This window comes from Heterocephalus glaber, unplaced genomic scaffold (assembly GCF_053883595.1).
Source record: "Heterocephalus glaber isolate CG9 unplaced genomic scaffold, H.glaber_assembly_v1.0 deba00001608, whole genome shotgun sequence".
NCBI classification, from domain to species: domain Eukaryota; kingdom Metazoa; phylum Chordata; class Mammalia; order Rodentia; family Bathyergidae; genus Heterocephalus; species Heterocephalus glaber.
The window spans coordinates 7,450,189-7,468,440 of NW_028258379.1; the positions used below are offsets into that span (position 1 = coordinate 7,450,189).

Below are 18,252 nucleotides of genomic sequence, written 5' to 3' on the forward strand. Positions count from 1 at the left end.
CTAGAATGTGAACTTATTTAGAAATAGGGTCTTTGTAGATACAATTAGTTAAGACTAGATAATACTGGATTATTGCGGGGTCTAAATCCAATGACTGGTATCCATAGGAGAGACATGAAGATACACACACCCATGGAAGGTGTGTGAAGATGGAAGCAGAGATGGAGTGATGCAACTAGAAGCCAAGTAATGTCAAAGATTGCTGGTAATCACCAGGAGCTAGAAAGAGGTAAAGAAACATTCTTTCCTAGAGCCTTCAGAGGGAGTATGGCTCTATTGAAACCTTGATTTTGGACTTCGAGCCTTCAGATCTATGAGGCAATAAATTTGTTGTTTTAAGTCACCCAATTTGTGGTACTTACTTATGGTAATCCTAGCTAAATAATACAATGCTTAATTCCACTAACCTAAAGTTACTTTTGACTACAGCCTAGCTTTCTTTGGGGAAAAAAGTTGGTTAAAACCTACCAGAGCTTCACGTTACATCCATTTTTTTATTGTGAAAAATACACATATTGTACACAATACACAATTTTAAACATTTGAAAGTGTACAATTAAGTGGCACTAAGTACAGTAAGTCCACAATTTATGAACATTCAAGTTGTAAACTTTTCAGATACACATGTACCTCACATTACATTTACAGATGCAAACAAATCATAGAAGCAGCTCACGTCTGCCGGACATTGTCACAGTTGTGCTGCTGGGTGCTTACTGTCCAGTACGATAGTGTACAGTAGTACAGTGTTTAATCAGAGCCCAGAATGTCTAGAAACAAGAGGAAAAGCAGTAGTGATGTGGAGGGGACTGCCAGGAAGCACAGAGCAATGATCATGGAAACAAAAGTAAAAATAATTGAGATTAGACAGAAGGGAAAAGATGATAGCCATTAACTCATTCTTATAACATGAATCATTTGCCCATTTACACAATTCTTAAGAACAAGGACAAGATGATGGAACATGTGAAGTTTTTTTATGCTTTACACTGTATATTTGTGTCGGAATTACTAACATTTGACTTAAGAAAGTTCTCTCGGAACAGAACTCTTTCCTAAATTGGGGACTTATTGTATATTCAAAAAGTTGCTTGGACTATTTAATGTACTCCATTTTAGTTGTGGGCATTAGTCAATCAGGAAAGAAGAGTGGAATAAGCCTTAGAGGAAGCATAATCCACTCCTAATTCTTACTGGCATAAAGAAATATTTTCTGACTCCAGAAAACACCAGTAAGATTTTGTCTTATACATGTACTAAAATTCTGATTAACCTCAGGAAACCTGAGTTAATTGGGGGTAAGTGTAAAAATATTACTCCTAGAAAAAACTTCATTTCTATGATAAAAATTCTTCTGAAAATCCTTTCATGTTGTGTCAGATGCTTAAACTCTTAATTATCAAAATATTAAGAACAAAAAGAAAGAATCCTTTGGCATCTCTAACTCAACTTTTTCACTTCTGGTCTCCTCTCGGTCCCATGTTTCCTGCAACATTTGTCAGTATTTGGAAATGGTACTCTCCTCCTTCCAAAACATTTTAAAGACTTGATTCCAGGGTGAACTTTGATTAAAATTTCCAATGTAATAGGAGCACAAATGTTCATACTGTAACATAGTAATACCCTTTTACCATTCCAAAACCCTTAGTGGATGCCTGAAATCACAGCACGAAACTATGGAAAATGTTTTTTTCTTATTTGTCCTTGCCATAGTTCTTAGAAACCTGAGAATAGTTTTACTCTATTAAGTCAAGAACGTTTACCTTTTCACTTACAGGAAGTGCTTTACAGCTTCTTTTGGCATATTCAGCATCAATAGTTTTATGCTTTTGGGCTACTGTTAAATAAAATAAAGATTACTCAAACACAAACACTATGATACGGAGAGAGTCTGATAACCAAGGTGGCTGCTAACTCACTAGTGGGGTAGGTAGCAAATACAGCAATGGGCTGGGACTGCCTGTGATGTCATTATGTTTTTAGAATGGCATGCAATTTAAGTTTATGAATAGTTTATTTCCTGGAATTTCCCACTGCATATTTTTGGACATTCATTGCTGATAATTGAAACCAGAGAAGGAAAAATTGTAGATAACAGTGCTACTGCATAAAGCAGGTAAAGGTCACACTAGACAATAAAATCACTGAGCTTTTCCTGTGTAAACTGTGTTAAAGCTTGCTAAATTTCAGAGAGGAATGTACTTGAGAAAAATTACTGGAAGGCAAACATCTGTTGTAATTGTCTAATTCTATTATTTTCAACAATACAAAATTTAGCAAAACATGTTAACAAACTTTGATGTAATTTAGAAGGCTTAAATTCATTCAGCACTTCCAATTAAATGTTAATGAATTTTTCCATTACTACTTTTATAGATGCAGAAACTCTCTTGTTCTGTTGATTTGTGAAATGAGTCCTATTTACTTTCCCATGAATAATTTTAGAATATTTTAGGTTAAAAAGGTGTTTAGTATACACTTTTACTTAAAGGCAACTTATTTGTTCACTCCCTTATTTACAAAAAGGCCCATCATGGCACAGAACTTGCTAGTGGGCAGGTTTAGAACTCATCTCTAATTATTTAAAACTTGAGTGTACAGTAACAATGTAAACAACGACCTACTCTTCATCTTTAGAGCTAAAGGAAATCATTCTTTAGGATATACTTTCTCAACTATATTCCTCACTTGAAAACAGTTGTCTCTGCTGGCCACCAGGATCTATGGTAATTATGGGCAGTCTGATGATCTGGCTTAAAATTTTAATCCACTGTCAAAAATATTAGCAATATCTGTCCTAAAAAATTATTAATTTATCTCATCCCACTTCAATTCCATCCATCTTTTCTTTTGTACTCTCCATTATTTAAAATTAAATACACAATGTGACTCTTCAGTGAATAGGATGACTAATTTCATGTTCCAACTGGAATCACACAAAACTCATAGCTATCAAATCGACAGATCTTGTGTACAAATGCTGATGATCTATTTTTTGATACTAACTTTACTTTTTTAATTTTTATGCTTCCAGGTTTTAACCATGACTGAGAATAGGAGAACTTTATGTATATGTGTATACACACACACACACACACATACCCATACCCATACACACACACATATATTATTCAGAAGTAGAAAAGCCAAGAAAAAGCTAAGAAACCTACATGAAATAGCCACAGGTGATTAATAACACGAAAGGCACATGGAAATACATGGCAAAAATAGCTATGTTCACAGTAATCTCATATCCCAGAAATAACTGGAATAAAACTGATTGTGATGGCCAGGGGGATTTAGCTCAGTGGTTTCGCCGCCTGCTGCGCAAGCGCGAGGATCCAAGTTCGATTCCTGGTACCAAAAAAACCCAACTGATTGTGGTTCAGGTGGGAGAAACATGTCCTCATTCTCTAAGTAGATGGATTCGTTTCATCTACAGGCAGACGTCTTGGCGAGGAAGTTTAAGGAAAAACCGTGGGCGAGCCACGGAAGAGAGAAGCCAGTTATATCCATTCGGGAAGCCCTGCTGAAGGCTCCTAGGCTTCACTAGCAGGATAGTAGATAGGTCCTAAAGCGAGAAATCCTCCGGGCGCACTGACTGAGAAAGCAAGCCGCTACGAGAAGAGACAAAATACGGCACCCTCTTCGCCCACCGCAGGCTCAGTCTCCGCAAACGCCGTTCTGCCACCTACGCAGCTGTCTAAACCACCTCAAGGTTCTCCCGCGCCGTCAGTGGGGCTCCCGGCTGCTCCCAGGAGCTGCGACAAAGCCCCACTCACTGAATCGGCCTCGCTCCCCTGTGGTTCCTCCTCAGAGTGGCTCCGTCACTGGGGAAAGCTGGCCCGAAGCGGCGGAGTGCGGACCAGGCACCAGGCTCGGCACGAGATTGCTTCGGTCTGGGACCCGGCCGCGGCACCGTTCTTGCCTTGCGCGCACCCGCTCCACGCTCTCACAGCCAATCCGGCGCTACTCGTGCACCCAGGAGCGTCACCCGGTCCCACTCAGTCTGGCTCGGCTCCTTCCTGCTCCCAGTACTCCGCACCCGGGCTCTCCTCCCCTCTCCTGGAGTTGCACTCCTCGGGGTGTAGCTCCGCCCCTGTCCCGTGTCCGCCCCCACAACCTCCAGCGCGTGTGCTCTCCTTTCCCCTCAGGCTTGCAGCCTAGCCAGGCGTCTTGGGTCTCGCGCTCCGCAGAGGCGCCTCTGTAACTCGAACCTCGCTCTGCTGCCTCCGCGATTTCCTCAGGCGGCTACCGGGTCCCCAACCCGCGGTTCGCCTCTTCCCGGCCTGGCTCGGGGTCGCGCGCTCCGACTCCGCCCCCTCCGCGAACCTGCGCACTCCCGCCGCGGCCTTTCCCCCACGCAGTCCGGCGAGCGCTCAGCCGCCTCCCCCTCCTTCCGCGCTCGGCTCGCGCTCTCCGAGGCGAGCGCGCTCCCGGTCCGCGCGCTCCGGGCTCCGGCTTCTCCCGGCTTCTGTCAGTGCGGTGACTGCGCTGGGAAACATGGCGACCGAGGGAATGATCCTCACTAACCACGACCATCAAATCCGTGTCGGAGTCCTCACAGGTAACCGGGAAAGGAGGTCCGGGACCGCCACGGCTGCTGTCCTCGACTTGTCCGAGGCTTTGCGCCCGTGGTGGTCCTTCTCTGCGGCCTCAGGAAGAGGGAAAGCTGAGGAGAGGACTGGGCTGCGTTTTACAACCGCTGAGAGCTGCTGGAGGTTGGGGTGTTCCCGCGTGTTCCCCTGGGAGTAGGGCAGGCCCCGGGGGTGTCAGGCCCCAGCGCCTCCGCAACTGAAGTCCCTGGCCCCCGGGGACCGAGGGGCCGGTGCGGCGGGCGCTGCGGGGCTCCGCGCTGCCGGTGCAGGCGGCGGGATCCCGGCTCCGCAGTCCGAAGCGTGAGGCTCTCGCTGGCCGGCGCTGCCTGGCGAAGAGGGGAATCCCATCTCCACCCCCTTCCCTCCCCTCCCCCCCAGCCGGCGGCTCCGCGGCGCTCCAGCTGTGGCTGTCCGGGGCACCGGCCGGACCCGACTCGGGGCTTCGTCGAGAGAAACTCTGCTCCGCTTTAGGCTGCCCCTCGCGGCTCGGGTATCCTCTCAGCCACCCATGGGACACTTCTCACTCTCCTGGGGACTGGGACAGTCGTCTTGCGTCCGGAACTCGGAAAGTCTGCATTCCGCCTTTCTGAGCAAAAGGCCCTGTGCTTGCCTTTTCCTTTCCTTAGCGAGAACGGACTGCTGCTTGCGGCCCGGATCCAACCGTTTTCACTAGAGAGGGAAGGATTCCCCCAGTCTGGCTCCCTTCTCCCCCTCCTTTCTGGGGACCCCCCCACCCACCTCCACCCCCAGGTAGATGGTCCCGAGGCTGATGAGGAGCGCACTTTTCCCGGGTCGCGTTTCCCTCCCTCGCGGAAGTCGTATGTGCTCTGCATGTCTGATTCCATTGCGTTGTATTTGGGTAATATCCCTCAGTTTGGCGATAGGCAGTTGCTGCAGGGCATGACTTCCAAGATGAATAGCAAGCCGATTTGTAGGGGTTTCTGCTATGGTTCTGTAGTTGGCGAGGTTTACGTGCAATTGAGTAGCGTGGCGAGGCGGGGGTTAAAGAACTATATTTGGAATCTGAGGGCTTAGTTTAGAGTGAAGGAAATCCAAGTCTCTGATGTGATTTCGAAAAAAAAAAAAAAAGCAATGTAGACGGGAATCCTAATGTCTCCCCCACTTTTTTTTTTCGTTGTCAAATTCTGACAGGTTGAGACGGTGCTCGAGAAGGGACTAAATTGAATGAGACTTGGTTTTATTATTAGGTAGAAAAAAAATCCCTAAGATTACAGGGAGATAGTGCAATGCTTAATTTGGCTGCTGGGTTATATGAAAAGATGATTCCCTCAGCTCCCTTTCCTCTCTTTTAGGTAAATGGATTTCCTTTCCTTGGCATTCTTTGCAATCCTTAACGTTAAGGGCAGTTTATTGAATTTTGCTAATAGAAAACCCCAGGGATAGAGAGACTAGTCTGAATCATCGTGGGGAAGGGAACTCTTCCTCCCCTAAATTACAAGATGTGTTATTCTCTTTTAGTGGTGAAACTTTATGTGAAGATTCAGTGTGTCTCAGAATTCTTAAAGTTGACACTGCTGATTTTCACAGAATTTGATCATGGGATGTAAAAGTGTATACCTTATGTCAGTTCGCAACGGCACTGTAAATTCTAGCCATGCTTTGAAAATTAACAGAGGAATGAAAGTGAAGTCTAGTGGAAACCATAATATGTCACCCTGCACAAAAATGAAAGCCTGTACATACTTAAAAGTTAAACAAGATGTTTTTTAAAGGAATGATTTTTAAATTTAAGCTTTCTATTTTTGCTTAAGTGTCTTACCTTGGTCAAGTGACAAAGCAAGGTCTTGCACAGTGTGCTTTTTACCATATAGTCTGTAGCTAGTGTAAGTATACTCCAATAGGGATAACATTGATAAGCAAAGAACTGAAGAAACAATGTATGTAATTACTGTACAAAATTTTTCTAAAGTTACCTATGTATTTGGGGTCCAAATGCAAAAGAAATTCCAGATTCAGATGGATTATCAGGAAATGTGATTACCTGGAGAATTCAGTATACTTTCCGGAGTCAAGAAGAAACTGGCATTTTTAAGGTGAGTTGAAAGTCAGTGATAACCTTATAAATATGTAGTTAAGGATGAGGCTCCACAGCAGAATAAAAATGCAATATGAAGGCCTTGAAAAGCCCAGGTGGAAGAGGTAGGTGGCATAATGTCAAGGAAAGAAGAACTTTGACAGTAGAATTAAAGACAATTTGGAGAAGCTATCTTATGAATATGGAGTGTAGTAGTCCAGGAGTGAAAGTCTAGGGCCAGGAATAAGGATGTAGCTGAAGTAATGAAAAAGAATCCGCAGATTTGGAACAAGTGATGATAGACAGCAAGTTGAATTTGATTATGGAATGGGTATTTGATGTCAGAAATAATTCTTTTAAGACTTTCTTGAAAGACTTACGTATAGTATCTATTTTGATGGAGCCTAAAAACATAGAAAACATCAGAAGAAAGAGCCCTAGCTATCAGTTTGTGAATAGTGGATTTTATTGCAAGCAGTGTAATTTCTATGGTCTTGACATTGCATGTGATTTTGGGGTTTAAAAACCCAACAGAAATGAAGCTATGTTTTTATAATTTTGTGTATTCTAGAACTTCAAGTGCTGTAATTTTACTATGTGAAATTACATGATAAATTGTACATAGTAAGTTAGTCCACAGTAAATTACTGTGTAAAATTATTCTTTATTGAGCTTGAGTATTATGATTTCATACTTAATAAAAATGAGTTAACAGGCCACACTTAAAATTGTAGTTTTTACAGGTTATTATTTGTGGCTTTCTAAAAGGCAGAGAACTTATTTTATAAAATCTCCTTGGAAGTTTTACCATAGTCATTTAAAGGATTTTATCTAAATCTGTTTTACAAAGGTATGAGAAAATATGGTCTACCCTCCCATTTTATAATCTGTTTGATAATATTTTGGTGAAATTATATTGTCATTTTTAAAAATTCTTAGTTGACCATAAAATTTTTTATTACCTGTTGAAAGATATTTGTACTTTGAAACTTTCATCCTATAGATTTTTTAAAATCTTCATTGAGTTATGAATTTGACAATACAGGGCACCATCTACTGAAATGTCTGACCATGTGAATTAAGTGAATTAAGTGAATCAGATTTTTGAAATAGGAAGTATTTAGTAAAGATTTTTTTTTTTACTTGACTATTTAAAAAATCATTTAGTACTTAGAAATCAGTATGATTTCTAAGTACAAGGGTATTTTACTTATCTAGTTTTTAATAGGGAAAATGAGAACAGGTATTTGGATGAAAATAGTTGTATGTGAAAACATTTTACGTTGATTATTGTCCGTCTCTAAGAACAATATGTTTATTAATAACTATTTTATGGGTTTTTGGTCAGAAATGAAGGTTATATGGTCTTTGGTGACTTAGGTTGAGTTTTTAATACTTCTGTTTGTAATGTTCTCTACTGATACTGCTGTTTATAACAGAGATTAGAGTTAATAATGAGTAATGTGAGACAAACAAGTATCTGTTGCTTCAAAACTAGAGACAAGATATAGGACAGATGTGGAATTTTTTTAATACCTTCAGTACTAATTATACTTTACAGTCTTAAGAAGTATCAGGCTGACTATATTATGACTGTGTTGCTTTTCATGTACTTTTTTCTATTTTGAAAGAAGCTGTTTCAAGGAAGCACACTAGTTCAACTACGAGCTCTACTGAAACATTACAAGGAAAATAATAAATACATGTATAGAATGTAGAAGTAGATAATGTTTCCATGGCTATTTAATATCATATTATCTAGCGATGGCTAGTGTTTTGTACTTAGGTAAAGGTGATAATCCATTACCTAAATTTTTAGTAAGAGTGGCATGCATGGGTGAGAAAAAGATGCAAAGTTTTAGGAAAAGGCATTTAAAAATTATGCTTTTGTACTAGTAATATACAGTTGCTTCTGCACTAAGCTGTACATTTGAAATCAAAAGGAGATATTGGAACACATACAAGATTGTTAGCAGAGATTAAATAAAAGGCTAGTTGGGAACTAAAACAAAAATATTATAGTTATGTGTACAGAGTATTTCAGTCATTCATAAATAGTCATTCAGAATATTAAAAAACAAGTTCTAAGCCAAAGAGATGTTACTCCTATAACTCTGGAATTGTTCGAGCATTTATTTTATTTCATTCCTCAGACATATTCTTGTACATTATGTGCCAATATTCTTTGTTGTTGGGCCCATTTATTGATAAGAATATAGAAATATATTTTTGTTTTGGGAATAAACGTCATTATGTAGGTAAATCACTGTTGCAAACAAATCCTAAATCCTGCCAAAGGGAACGGTATGTTTCAGCAACCCTTTTTTCCTGACATGATTTTTTAATGTTAATCTATATAATTGTTAAAACTTTGTGATATCGGTATTGCCATCTTGATTTTGGAGAAGGAAAGTAAAACTCAGAGAGGTTAAATGACTTCCTGTTCAATTTATCCATGAGTTTTATCACCAGCAAGAGTAAAACCAGATTGTTCTTTATGAATTTTTGGTTGGAAGCAATGCATTAGAGAATTAAATATACATTTAAAGTAGGAAAATGTTAAAATAATATCTGATCAGCTTTTGTTTTTTGGTATTGGAACATGAGCCCAGGGCCTTTGTCTTGAAGTATATCCCAGCCCCCCCGCCTTATTTTGGTACTGGGGATCGAACTCAGGACCTTGTGCTTTCGAGGCAGGCGGCGGCACCACTGAGCTAAATCCCTGGCCCTCCTAGCCCTTTTTAAAATTTTTATTTTATTATTATCGTCATTTAAAAGATCTTGAGATAGGGTCTTGCCAAGCTGCCCAGGTTGGATTTGAACTTGTGATTGGTCCTCTTGCCACAGTTTCCCAGAGTGCTGGGATTACAGGTGTGCACCACTGCTTTACTTTCTGGTCAGTATACTTAGTACTATTATGACTGGCGAAAGACTTTACAAATTATAGTAATAATTTTAACTATTAAAAAACATGACTATTCAATTTCAACTGAGTCTATTAATGGAGAATCAACAGTATGCTATTGGGGAGGAAGTGATGAATAAGTCTATTTTTACTCTTGCTGGTGATAGATTCATGGATAAGTTGAACAGGGTGCCCTTTATTTTAGGAAGTCATTTAACCTCTCTGAGTTTTACTTTCCTTCTCAGAAATCAGGATGGTAATACCAATATCACAAAGTTTTAAGAATTGAAATAATATATGTGAAAATGCCTAGCACATATGAATTAGAGTGAATACTCAATAATCTTTAGTTCTTTTCCTGTTTGTATGTTTCTTTGGAGCAGTTTGCTAACAGTTTCATGTACTGTGTATACATCTTCAAAGTAGATTTCAGAGTTCTTCAAAGAGGTGACTATGTTTGCTTCTCTTGTGCCCTGTTGTCATAAAAGGAGTGATTGTTTAGAAGGTGTTCAATGAAAAATTGCATGGTATGAAATTTATGTAGTACCTTAGAAAGCAGATAGCCCACAGCATTTAGATAAACCATTTGGCTGTTATTATTGAAAGGATACTTCAGTATGGTAAGAGTGAGTGGAGTTGAGTATTTTTAAAATGTTATATATTCCTGGTTAACAAGATGATATTAATAATGATGTTCTGGGGTGTGTTTTACAGTATTAAATTTCATATATTAGGTTGATGAGCATAGTTTGATGAGATGTATTTTAGAGTAATGGAAATTGATGTCATTTTAAAAATGAAAATTCGAAGTTATGGGTAAAAAATTTCTGACAATGCTGTTATGTTGATGCTTAATCCTGTTGGTCAAAATAGTACTGATAAGAGTCAAAAGATACACCATTTAGAAAATATTCAGCCACATCTTACTTCAATGTCCTTACCTTTAAACAAGGATAGTTATACTTACCTTTTTTGAATTCATATGAGGAACAAATAAAATAATCCATTCAGCATTCAACACTTAAACTATATGCCAGTCCTTGTGCTAAGTGCGGGATGTAGGAGTGAATAAAGAGGTTCCATTCTTTATTCTCGTGGAGTTTATATTCCAGTACCAACATGAAAACATTAGGTTTGATATTGACAAATTTATGCTGCATTTATGTTGCATTTCAAGGAATAAAGTACTACTGTTTTTTATTTTTTATGTAGATAAGTATAAGCTGTTTTCACATCAAGCCACTTTTGATACAGAATTTTCAACTGGTGTACATTTCCTCCTTTCTGAGACAGAAAATATTGAACATAATTTTTTAAATTGGGCTTAAATAATTATAGATAATATTAATTGGACACTTTTGTGTTTTATTTATGCTGAGTGCTTTGGATATGTTATTTAATCCTTACAACTTTTATAAGGTAGTATCTTACTCCTCTTGCACTGACTGACTGAGGAGTAGAGAGGTTAACAAGGAGTACGCCAGTGACAGTGCCAGAATAAAACCACTTAGCAATTATATTTCTATATTCCATTCTGAATGTCTTATTGTAGTATTACAGAGTAATTTTGTAATGTATTTGTTTTTTAATTATGACTTTATACACTTGACCTTCCTCTTTTAGTTTCTAGTCTGTCATATCCTTGGGAAGCACATAAAAGACACTTGCTAAGAACTATATATAATATTACATTCAGTTAGACTCAAACTGATGTTCTAAAAAAAGAAGTATTTTCACTTTTGGGTTTAGGGAGTCAGAATGAATATTACTATAAAAAATGGTTTTACTTTTTTCTTTTCACTTAGTGATTTTGGGATGATGACTAATTGTGTCACCTGCTGAAAATGTTAATAAAAATGCAGAAACTTATCAAAGGGAAAAAACAAATACAATCTGAATGCTAAGTAGAAATTTTTTTAAGTTCTTTATTTATTGTCCTTTTTTATTAATTGTTTACTGGTACATTTTAGTTATACATAATGATCATATTCATCATAAGGAATTTGTACCTGTACATGATATATCTTGGTTCTTATTTTTTTCCTATTCTCCTTTCCTACCTTCAACCCCTCCACCCCTCCTTATTTACAAAATCTTTGTTTCCATTTTTTCCTTTTCTCATTTTTCCCTTCCTTCCTTTCCCCTGCCCCCTTTCCTGGTTTCCCTTCCCCTAAGCTGAAAGTGTAATTGAGGACCAAAATGTACAAAAGATATTGTGAAATAGGATGAAAATATTTACTGTCCTTTTTAAAAAACATTGTCTTAAGTTACTTTTCTTGTTGTTGAGACAAAATACTCAACACCCAATGTTAAAGGAGGAAAGGTTTATTTGGCTCACAGTTTGTGGAGGTTTCAGTTCATAGTTGGCTGGCTCCAAAGCAGGGTGGCATGTCACAGGGGCACTATAGAGAACAGTTCATGACGGGGAGAAGGCAGCAAAACAGTGAAGTAGCAAAGCAGCAGAAAGTGATGGCAGCAGCCCTTTTTCTGTTCCTTATATTCTATCCAGACTATCCACTCACACCCAGAGTGGGGCACCCTTAATCCTAGCATTGCATCATTAATCCCAGCATCACACACCCTAGATCCAGCCACCTCTGAAAAGCCCTCCTTATGACCACATGAAGCTTTGGGAGAACACCTAGATACAGCCATAACAAACATTAAGAAAAAGTATATTTTATTAATGATATTTAGAATCTAACTCAGGTTATGAGTTACTGGATGCATTGGATATAAGAAATTGAATATTGTAAATACTATTTTTAGACATCAAAGCAATGAAACATTACAATGGTGAGAGCCCTTCTCCATCCCCTTAAGAGTTAGTACTAAATGTTTTCATTCTAGTGCATACTTTAAAAATTATACTTTCATAAAATCATTATCCATGTGATAGAAAATACATTTGAATTAAATTGCAAATGGAAAGCTTTTAAATTCTTAATTTATGCTCTTAATTAGTTTAAAAATCTTAATTTGTGTTGTTAAAAATGTAAATATGAAATTAAGCTCCACCTTATTTCTCCAGTCTTTCTCATGTTACTACTTTAAATTATATATATATATTTGAAGATATATTTAAATATTTGTATATGGAATTATACAGTGCATCATAGTTTGCAAATTGAAGAGCCACTGGCTATAATTAACAAGTACACATACTGTATTTTGTTTGTCCCATGCTATGTTTTTAGAAAAAGTGTCAGTTTCTAACACTTAAAAGAAAATACATATATTTTATAAAACTCATATTTTTAGTTTAAGATTCAGCAACACTACAACCTCTTTGTCATATGACAGTGGTTAGAGTGGCTATCCCCTTGAGAATAAGGCATGGATTCTCTCGTTTCCCGTAGCTTCCACTTTTTTTTTTGTTTGTTTGGTACTGGGGATCAAACTCAGGTCCTTGGGCCTGCATAGCTAAATCCCTGGCCCAGCTTCCACTTTTTTATGTGGTCTCCCTGTATGCATTTGATCCTTTCTCAAATAATATTCTGTATCTACTTCCTTTATTTTTTCCTTCTACAGTATATTTTCGATATCTTTTCATATTAGTGGAAATAATAATAATAGTTAACTTTATTAAGAGCTTAACAAGTATAAAACACTTTCTGGAGTCTGTAGGGAGCCTATTAATTCATTTAATCCCCATGATATTAGTATTGTCACCGTTTTACAATTGAGGAAAATGTAGCTGAGTGGTTAACTAAAATTACTATAAGATTATTCTTCTACATTGTACTTTTTAGGATATAAAAATTATTTCATAGATCTTTAAAGGTATTCATGTAATGGCTCTAATTTATTACATCACAGGTTATGTTAAATCACTTTCCAATTGATGCATATTGAGGTTTGTAATTTTTCACTGTGACAAATGTAGATATACATTTGTTTTTACATTTTTATGGGCTTGTATAGTATACGATTGATTATTATAAGTTGAATGTTTGGGCTGAGAGTGTATGAATTTTAAAATTTTGATAGAAATTATAAACTTGCTTTCCTTAAAAGATATGCTAATTAATATTCTTATCTTTATTGAGTACTAACTTTTTAATATTTATGAATTATTTTGAAATATCTTTCTTGAGTTATTTAGGTGCATTAGAGCCTTTTTATTGCAAATGACACATACTGAACTCAAATGTTAGATTAAGTGAAAAGTAGAACTCAAATATTCAGAGTATAGAGGAGGAGCTGAGTTTAGGCACCCAAACACTGAGGGAGACTTTTATTAGCAAGAAAAAGAGAAGAAGGGGGAAGAGGAAAGAGAATGGGATGGAATATAAGGGTAGGTAATAGGGGCATGCATATGATCACAATACATTACACACCCCACCCCAAACATGTGAAACCAGGGTGGAGGATGGAGCAAGGGAGATAATGCGGGGGGGGGGGGGGGGGCTTGGCTGATTAAAATATGTGAATGTACAAATGGGCCAAAATGAAACCCACTAATCTGTATAACCAGTATGCACTAATAAAAAATTTGGGCTAAAAAGGACTTAATGTAATCATGGGCTCTTATTCTCCATTTTGGTGCTGAGTATGCCGCAGGCTGACTTCCTTCTTATTAGTAAGAATTGGTAGGGGAGGCACAGTTTGAGAAGTTACAATAATGGAGAATTTCAGTCTTTCCCCTTCCCATTTAGTGAGCCTAGAGGAAAGATTTTCTTTCTTATGACATTTGTATATAAAATTCCAAGATGCTTCTTTACCTGGCTTAACTCACATGTTCATATTTGGCTCAAGCATTGTGACTAGGAAGGTGAAACTCTGGCCAGGTCTGTATCCTATGTCCATCCCTGGAAGAGGGACAACAATGACCTCACCAGAAATCACATAGAGAGGGTATCTTAGTTTGCTTAGGCTGTAATAACAAAATACCTTTGACTGGTTAGTTTCTTCTTTTTTTTCTTTTTGTTTTTGGTACCAGAGATCAAACTCGGGACCTGTGTTTGCGAGGCAGGCAGTGGCACCACTGAGCTAAACCCCCAGACCCTGACTGGGTAATTTCTAAACAACAGAAAGTAACTTCTTACAGTTCTGGAGGCTGGGAATACTGCTATCAGAGCATCTGCATGTTTAGTGTTTGATGAGGGCCTGTTACTCAGGAGTAGTGGCTTTTAGCTGTGTACACCTCATAAGGTGGAAGAGCAAAAGGCCTGCCTCTAGTCTCTTATAAAGATACTGATCCCATCCATGAGGGTGGAGACCTCATGACCTAACCATCTCCCAAAGATTCCACTTCTTAACATCATCACCTTGAGGGTTACATTTCAACATATGAATTTGGGGGACATATATAATCAGATTATAGCACAAGAGAAAGGGAAGTCTTCAAAAGAAGAATTTCTGCCTTTAGAAGAGGAAATGTGTGCTGGCCAGGTAACTCCTTTTCTAGAGGCTCCCTGAAATCTTGTTGCTTTTTTGCTTTCTAATTTTTTTCCTAAGAACATAGTGTATCATGTCTGCCCCCCTTTCCCTTTTTCTTGCTTCTTTTCACGAAAATGCTCTGCTGGCAGATAGCTTTAAATTAGAAGCAGAGCAAGTTAAGTTAGGGTGTGACGATTAATGGCTTAAACCTAGAGCTCCTAAGATCAAGAGTTGTTAATTTATATACCAGTAACACTTACAATGATTGAGTTTTTCATTCTTTACATAAGAATAATCATCTAAGGACTTTTTAGAATTGTAGTATCCATGTAATAGAAAGATTTTTAAAATAGCCCTTTTTATTGCCTTCTTTTGAATTGATGATCAGCTATGGGTCTTTGGTCTCTTTTTTTTTTACCAAAAGTGTCTCTTAGTCTTTCCTAAATTTTTCTCTCCAACACTTGTCCTAGAGATCTTATAGTAGTCATGGTATGAAAGCATTTTTATATGGTCAGATACACTTGGAAAGTACCTTCCTTTTGGAGGTTCATAGTATATTAAAGAATACTAACATATTAAATATATATATGTATATATATGTGTGTCTATATATATGTATATATTACAGTTGTGGATGCTCTTAGCATTTATTTAGTCTAGTGCATCTAGACCTTATATGAAAATGGAATACTTTTTCAAGACATACAGTACCAGAGCTCTGTTAACACTTCTTTAGGAAATGATAATCTCTCCCTTGCAAATGATATTTTGGAATTGTATTTAAGAACCTTATTATTTCTTCTTTTAATTTTTTTTTTACTGTAGGAATAGTAGTTTCCTATAATAACCTCTACTGTGAAAATTATGTTACCCTGGATTTACCTTTAAAAATATTTTGCCCAATCAACACCTCCCATTTTTTCTTTTTTTATATTAAAATGGTGACTGAATATATTATTTATTCAGAAAACCTATGATAGCAAAGTCTAGAAATGACATACCAGACTTATTCTGTTACTACTACATACTTCATTGGGTGAAATTCTATTTAGGTTATTTCTAGTGGGAATTTAGTATCATTAGCCACAAAAGTGGAAAGTTGAAATTGTATTAATCCCAATCTTGCAAACATACCTTGTGTTTCCCATTCTGTGATTGGTTATCTTCATGTTATCTGTAGTTTATTAGTGACAACAAAATTATGAACTGAAATATCTTCCTTTAAACAGGAAAAATTGCTGGAAAAAGATGCTGTACTAACATTCATACCAAGTGTAAATAGAAATAAATGTTAACTTCCACTACATAATATGTGCAATTTTATTTCCTTCAATATTACGTGCTACAGAGAGTTCAAATTGCACAATGCTTAAGGCTTAGAATAAAAATTGCATGAATACAAGTATAATAACTGATTCCCATAATCAAGCTTAGAAGAATAATAGTGATTTAGAAGTATTTGAGGTATTATTTTTCTTTTTAAATTTAGAATGTATTGATATACTAGAGACCTGAAAATAAGAAATAGTGCTTCCCCAAAATAGCTATTATTTTGCTATTATATAGTTAAAATAAAGTTATTGTAAAATAAGACAACATACCTTTCATGAACAATATCAAGGTTTAGATTCACACAAATATTCAAAATAATAGGTGGGCTCTGGATTAGCCCACTTGGGTTTATATCTAGGTAGAATTAAGTTTTCAGAGTTAATTCTCTAAGCTTTAGTTTTCTTGTCTGTGAAATGGAAAGTAATAGTAAGAATGCCTGCCTTAGAGGGTTGATGTGATGAGATAATGAATATAAACATTTAATGAGTGCCCACATATGCATAAATACTCATTAAATATTGTGTATTATAATAAGTTTGAATATAAGTAGCTTTATTAACATTGTAACAGGAATCAATCAATACAACTTTTAGATATCTGACTTCAATTTTATTTTATTCTCTTGCTCTTTTTCCACTACTTTGTCTTATTTTAGGGGAATAATTAAGGATCAATACCCTACTGGGGTTCTGCTGGATCTGAATTCTTATATTCCAGCTTAAATTTTGGGCAGTTAGAGTTAGAAGATGCTATTTGTAGTGTAGTTACTCATGGAAATAATTTGAAGTTTTTGAGGTGTAGGTTTAAAGTGAAGTAACTGTGGGAAACGCCTTCTGATATTCTCTAAGACTTATTCAGAACTATGGAGAAAACTGTCTACATGTATAAGTTTTTAAAAAGATATAGTTTTAAGTGTTATTCAAAGGTTATAGTAATGCAGGATGACAATACATAGCAAAATAAAACTATTTTCATAAATGATTGTTGACTCAGAGAAATTTTTTAACTGGTAGACTAAAATAGTAAACCCCATGGATAAGGAGGTAGGTCTTAGACTGTATGTGTTTGGAGTTAAATAAACAATGACATGGGACATAAGGAAAAAATAATATTATGTATGAAAAGGGGGATACTTTCTTACATCAAATCCTGAAAGAAAATCTCTAGAGTTGAGCATTATCAGACATTTTTGGCAGGACTGTTTGGTAGTCATTAACTTAGGTTGGTATTGGACTTGAATTTTCCAGTTTTTTCCTGCAGATGGGTTTCCGAAGTACTAATTTTAAAATATTATCCATTGTGCATCATCATAAAATATTCACTCTTTTCTGATTCTTAATGACATTTAAAAGTGAGTCATATCTGATACAGGACAGAGGCTCAAAGATGAATAATGGAGACGTTCCCCATAATAGAAACTTTTAAGCAACCTAACAGTGATGGATCTAATTTATTGTTCTATTGTTTTTCTGTCCATGAGAAATATATTAGTTTGACCATAGCTTGTTAACAAACAACACAAGTCAGTACAGTATGTACCATATGATGTACTTTATATTATGTTAGGTTAAAATTACTAAATATCTGTAATGTTAACTTTAAGCATGAGAAGTTGATTGTAAAGTTGGTTTACATTTTAAATAATTTTTATATTAAAATATTTGCCAAGTACCATATGACAAGGTTTGCCAAACTTTTTCTGTTAAAAAGTTAGATAGTAATTTTTTTAGAATTTATGGGATATACTATTTCTGTCACAGCTACTCAGCTTTGCCCTTGTAGCGTGAAAGTTGCCATAGATAATATGTAAATGAATGAGTGTGATTGTGGTTCAGTAAAACTTTACTTACAAAAAGAAATGGCAGAGGGCCGGAGATTTAGGTTGGTGGCGCCTTGCCTGCCTTGCAAGCACAAGGTCTGGAGTTTGATCCCAGGTACTGAAAAGAAAAAAAAAAAACCCAAAAAACAAATAGCAGGCCAGGATTGATTTAAGGGCAATA

The 18,252-nt window shown here is 37.0% G+C and overlaps 1 protein-coding gene across 33 annotated transcripts in view; it reads left to right on the forward strand.

Annotated features, from left to right (window-relative positions):
* The first annotated feature begins 481 nt into the window (after positions 1-481).
* Positions 482-18,252, forward strand: part of Gphn (gephyrin) — a 589,435-nt gene continuing 571,664 nt past the window's right edge. For 31 of the 33 annotated variants that reach the window (XM_087195039.1, XM_087195042.1, XM_021247567.2 and 28 more), the window contains exon 1: positions 482-4,567. In XM_087195039.1, the coding sequence (XP_087051165.1) occupies positions 4,504-4,567 (64 nt within the window). In that variant the 5' untranslated portion in view covers positions 482-4,503. The remainder of the gene's footprint in view (positions 4,568-18,252) is intronic. The other 2 variants (XM_087195068.1, XM_087195067.1) reach the window with 2 other exon arrangements.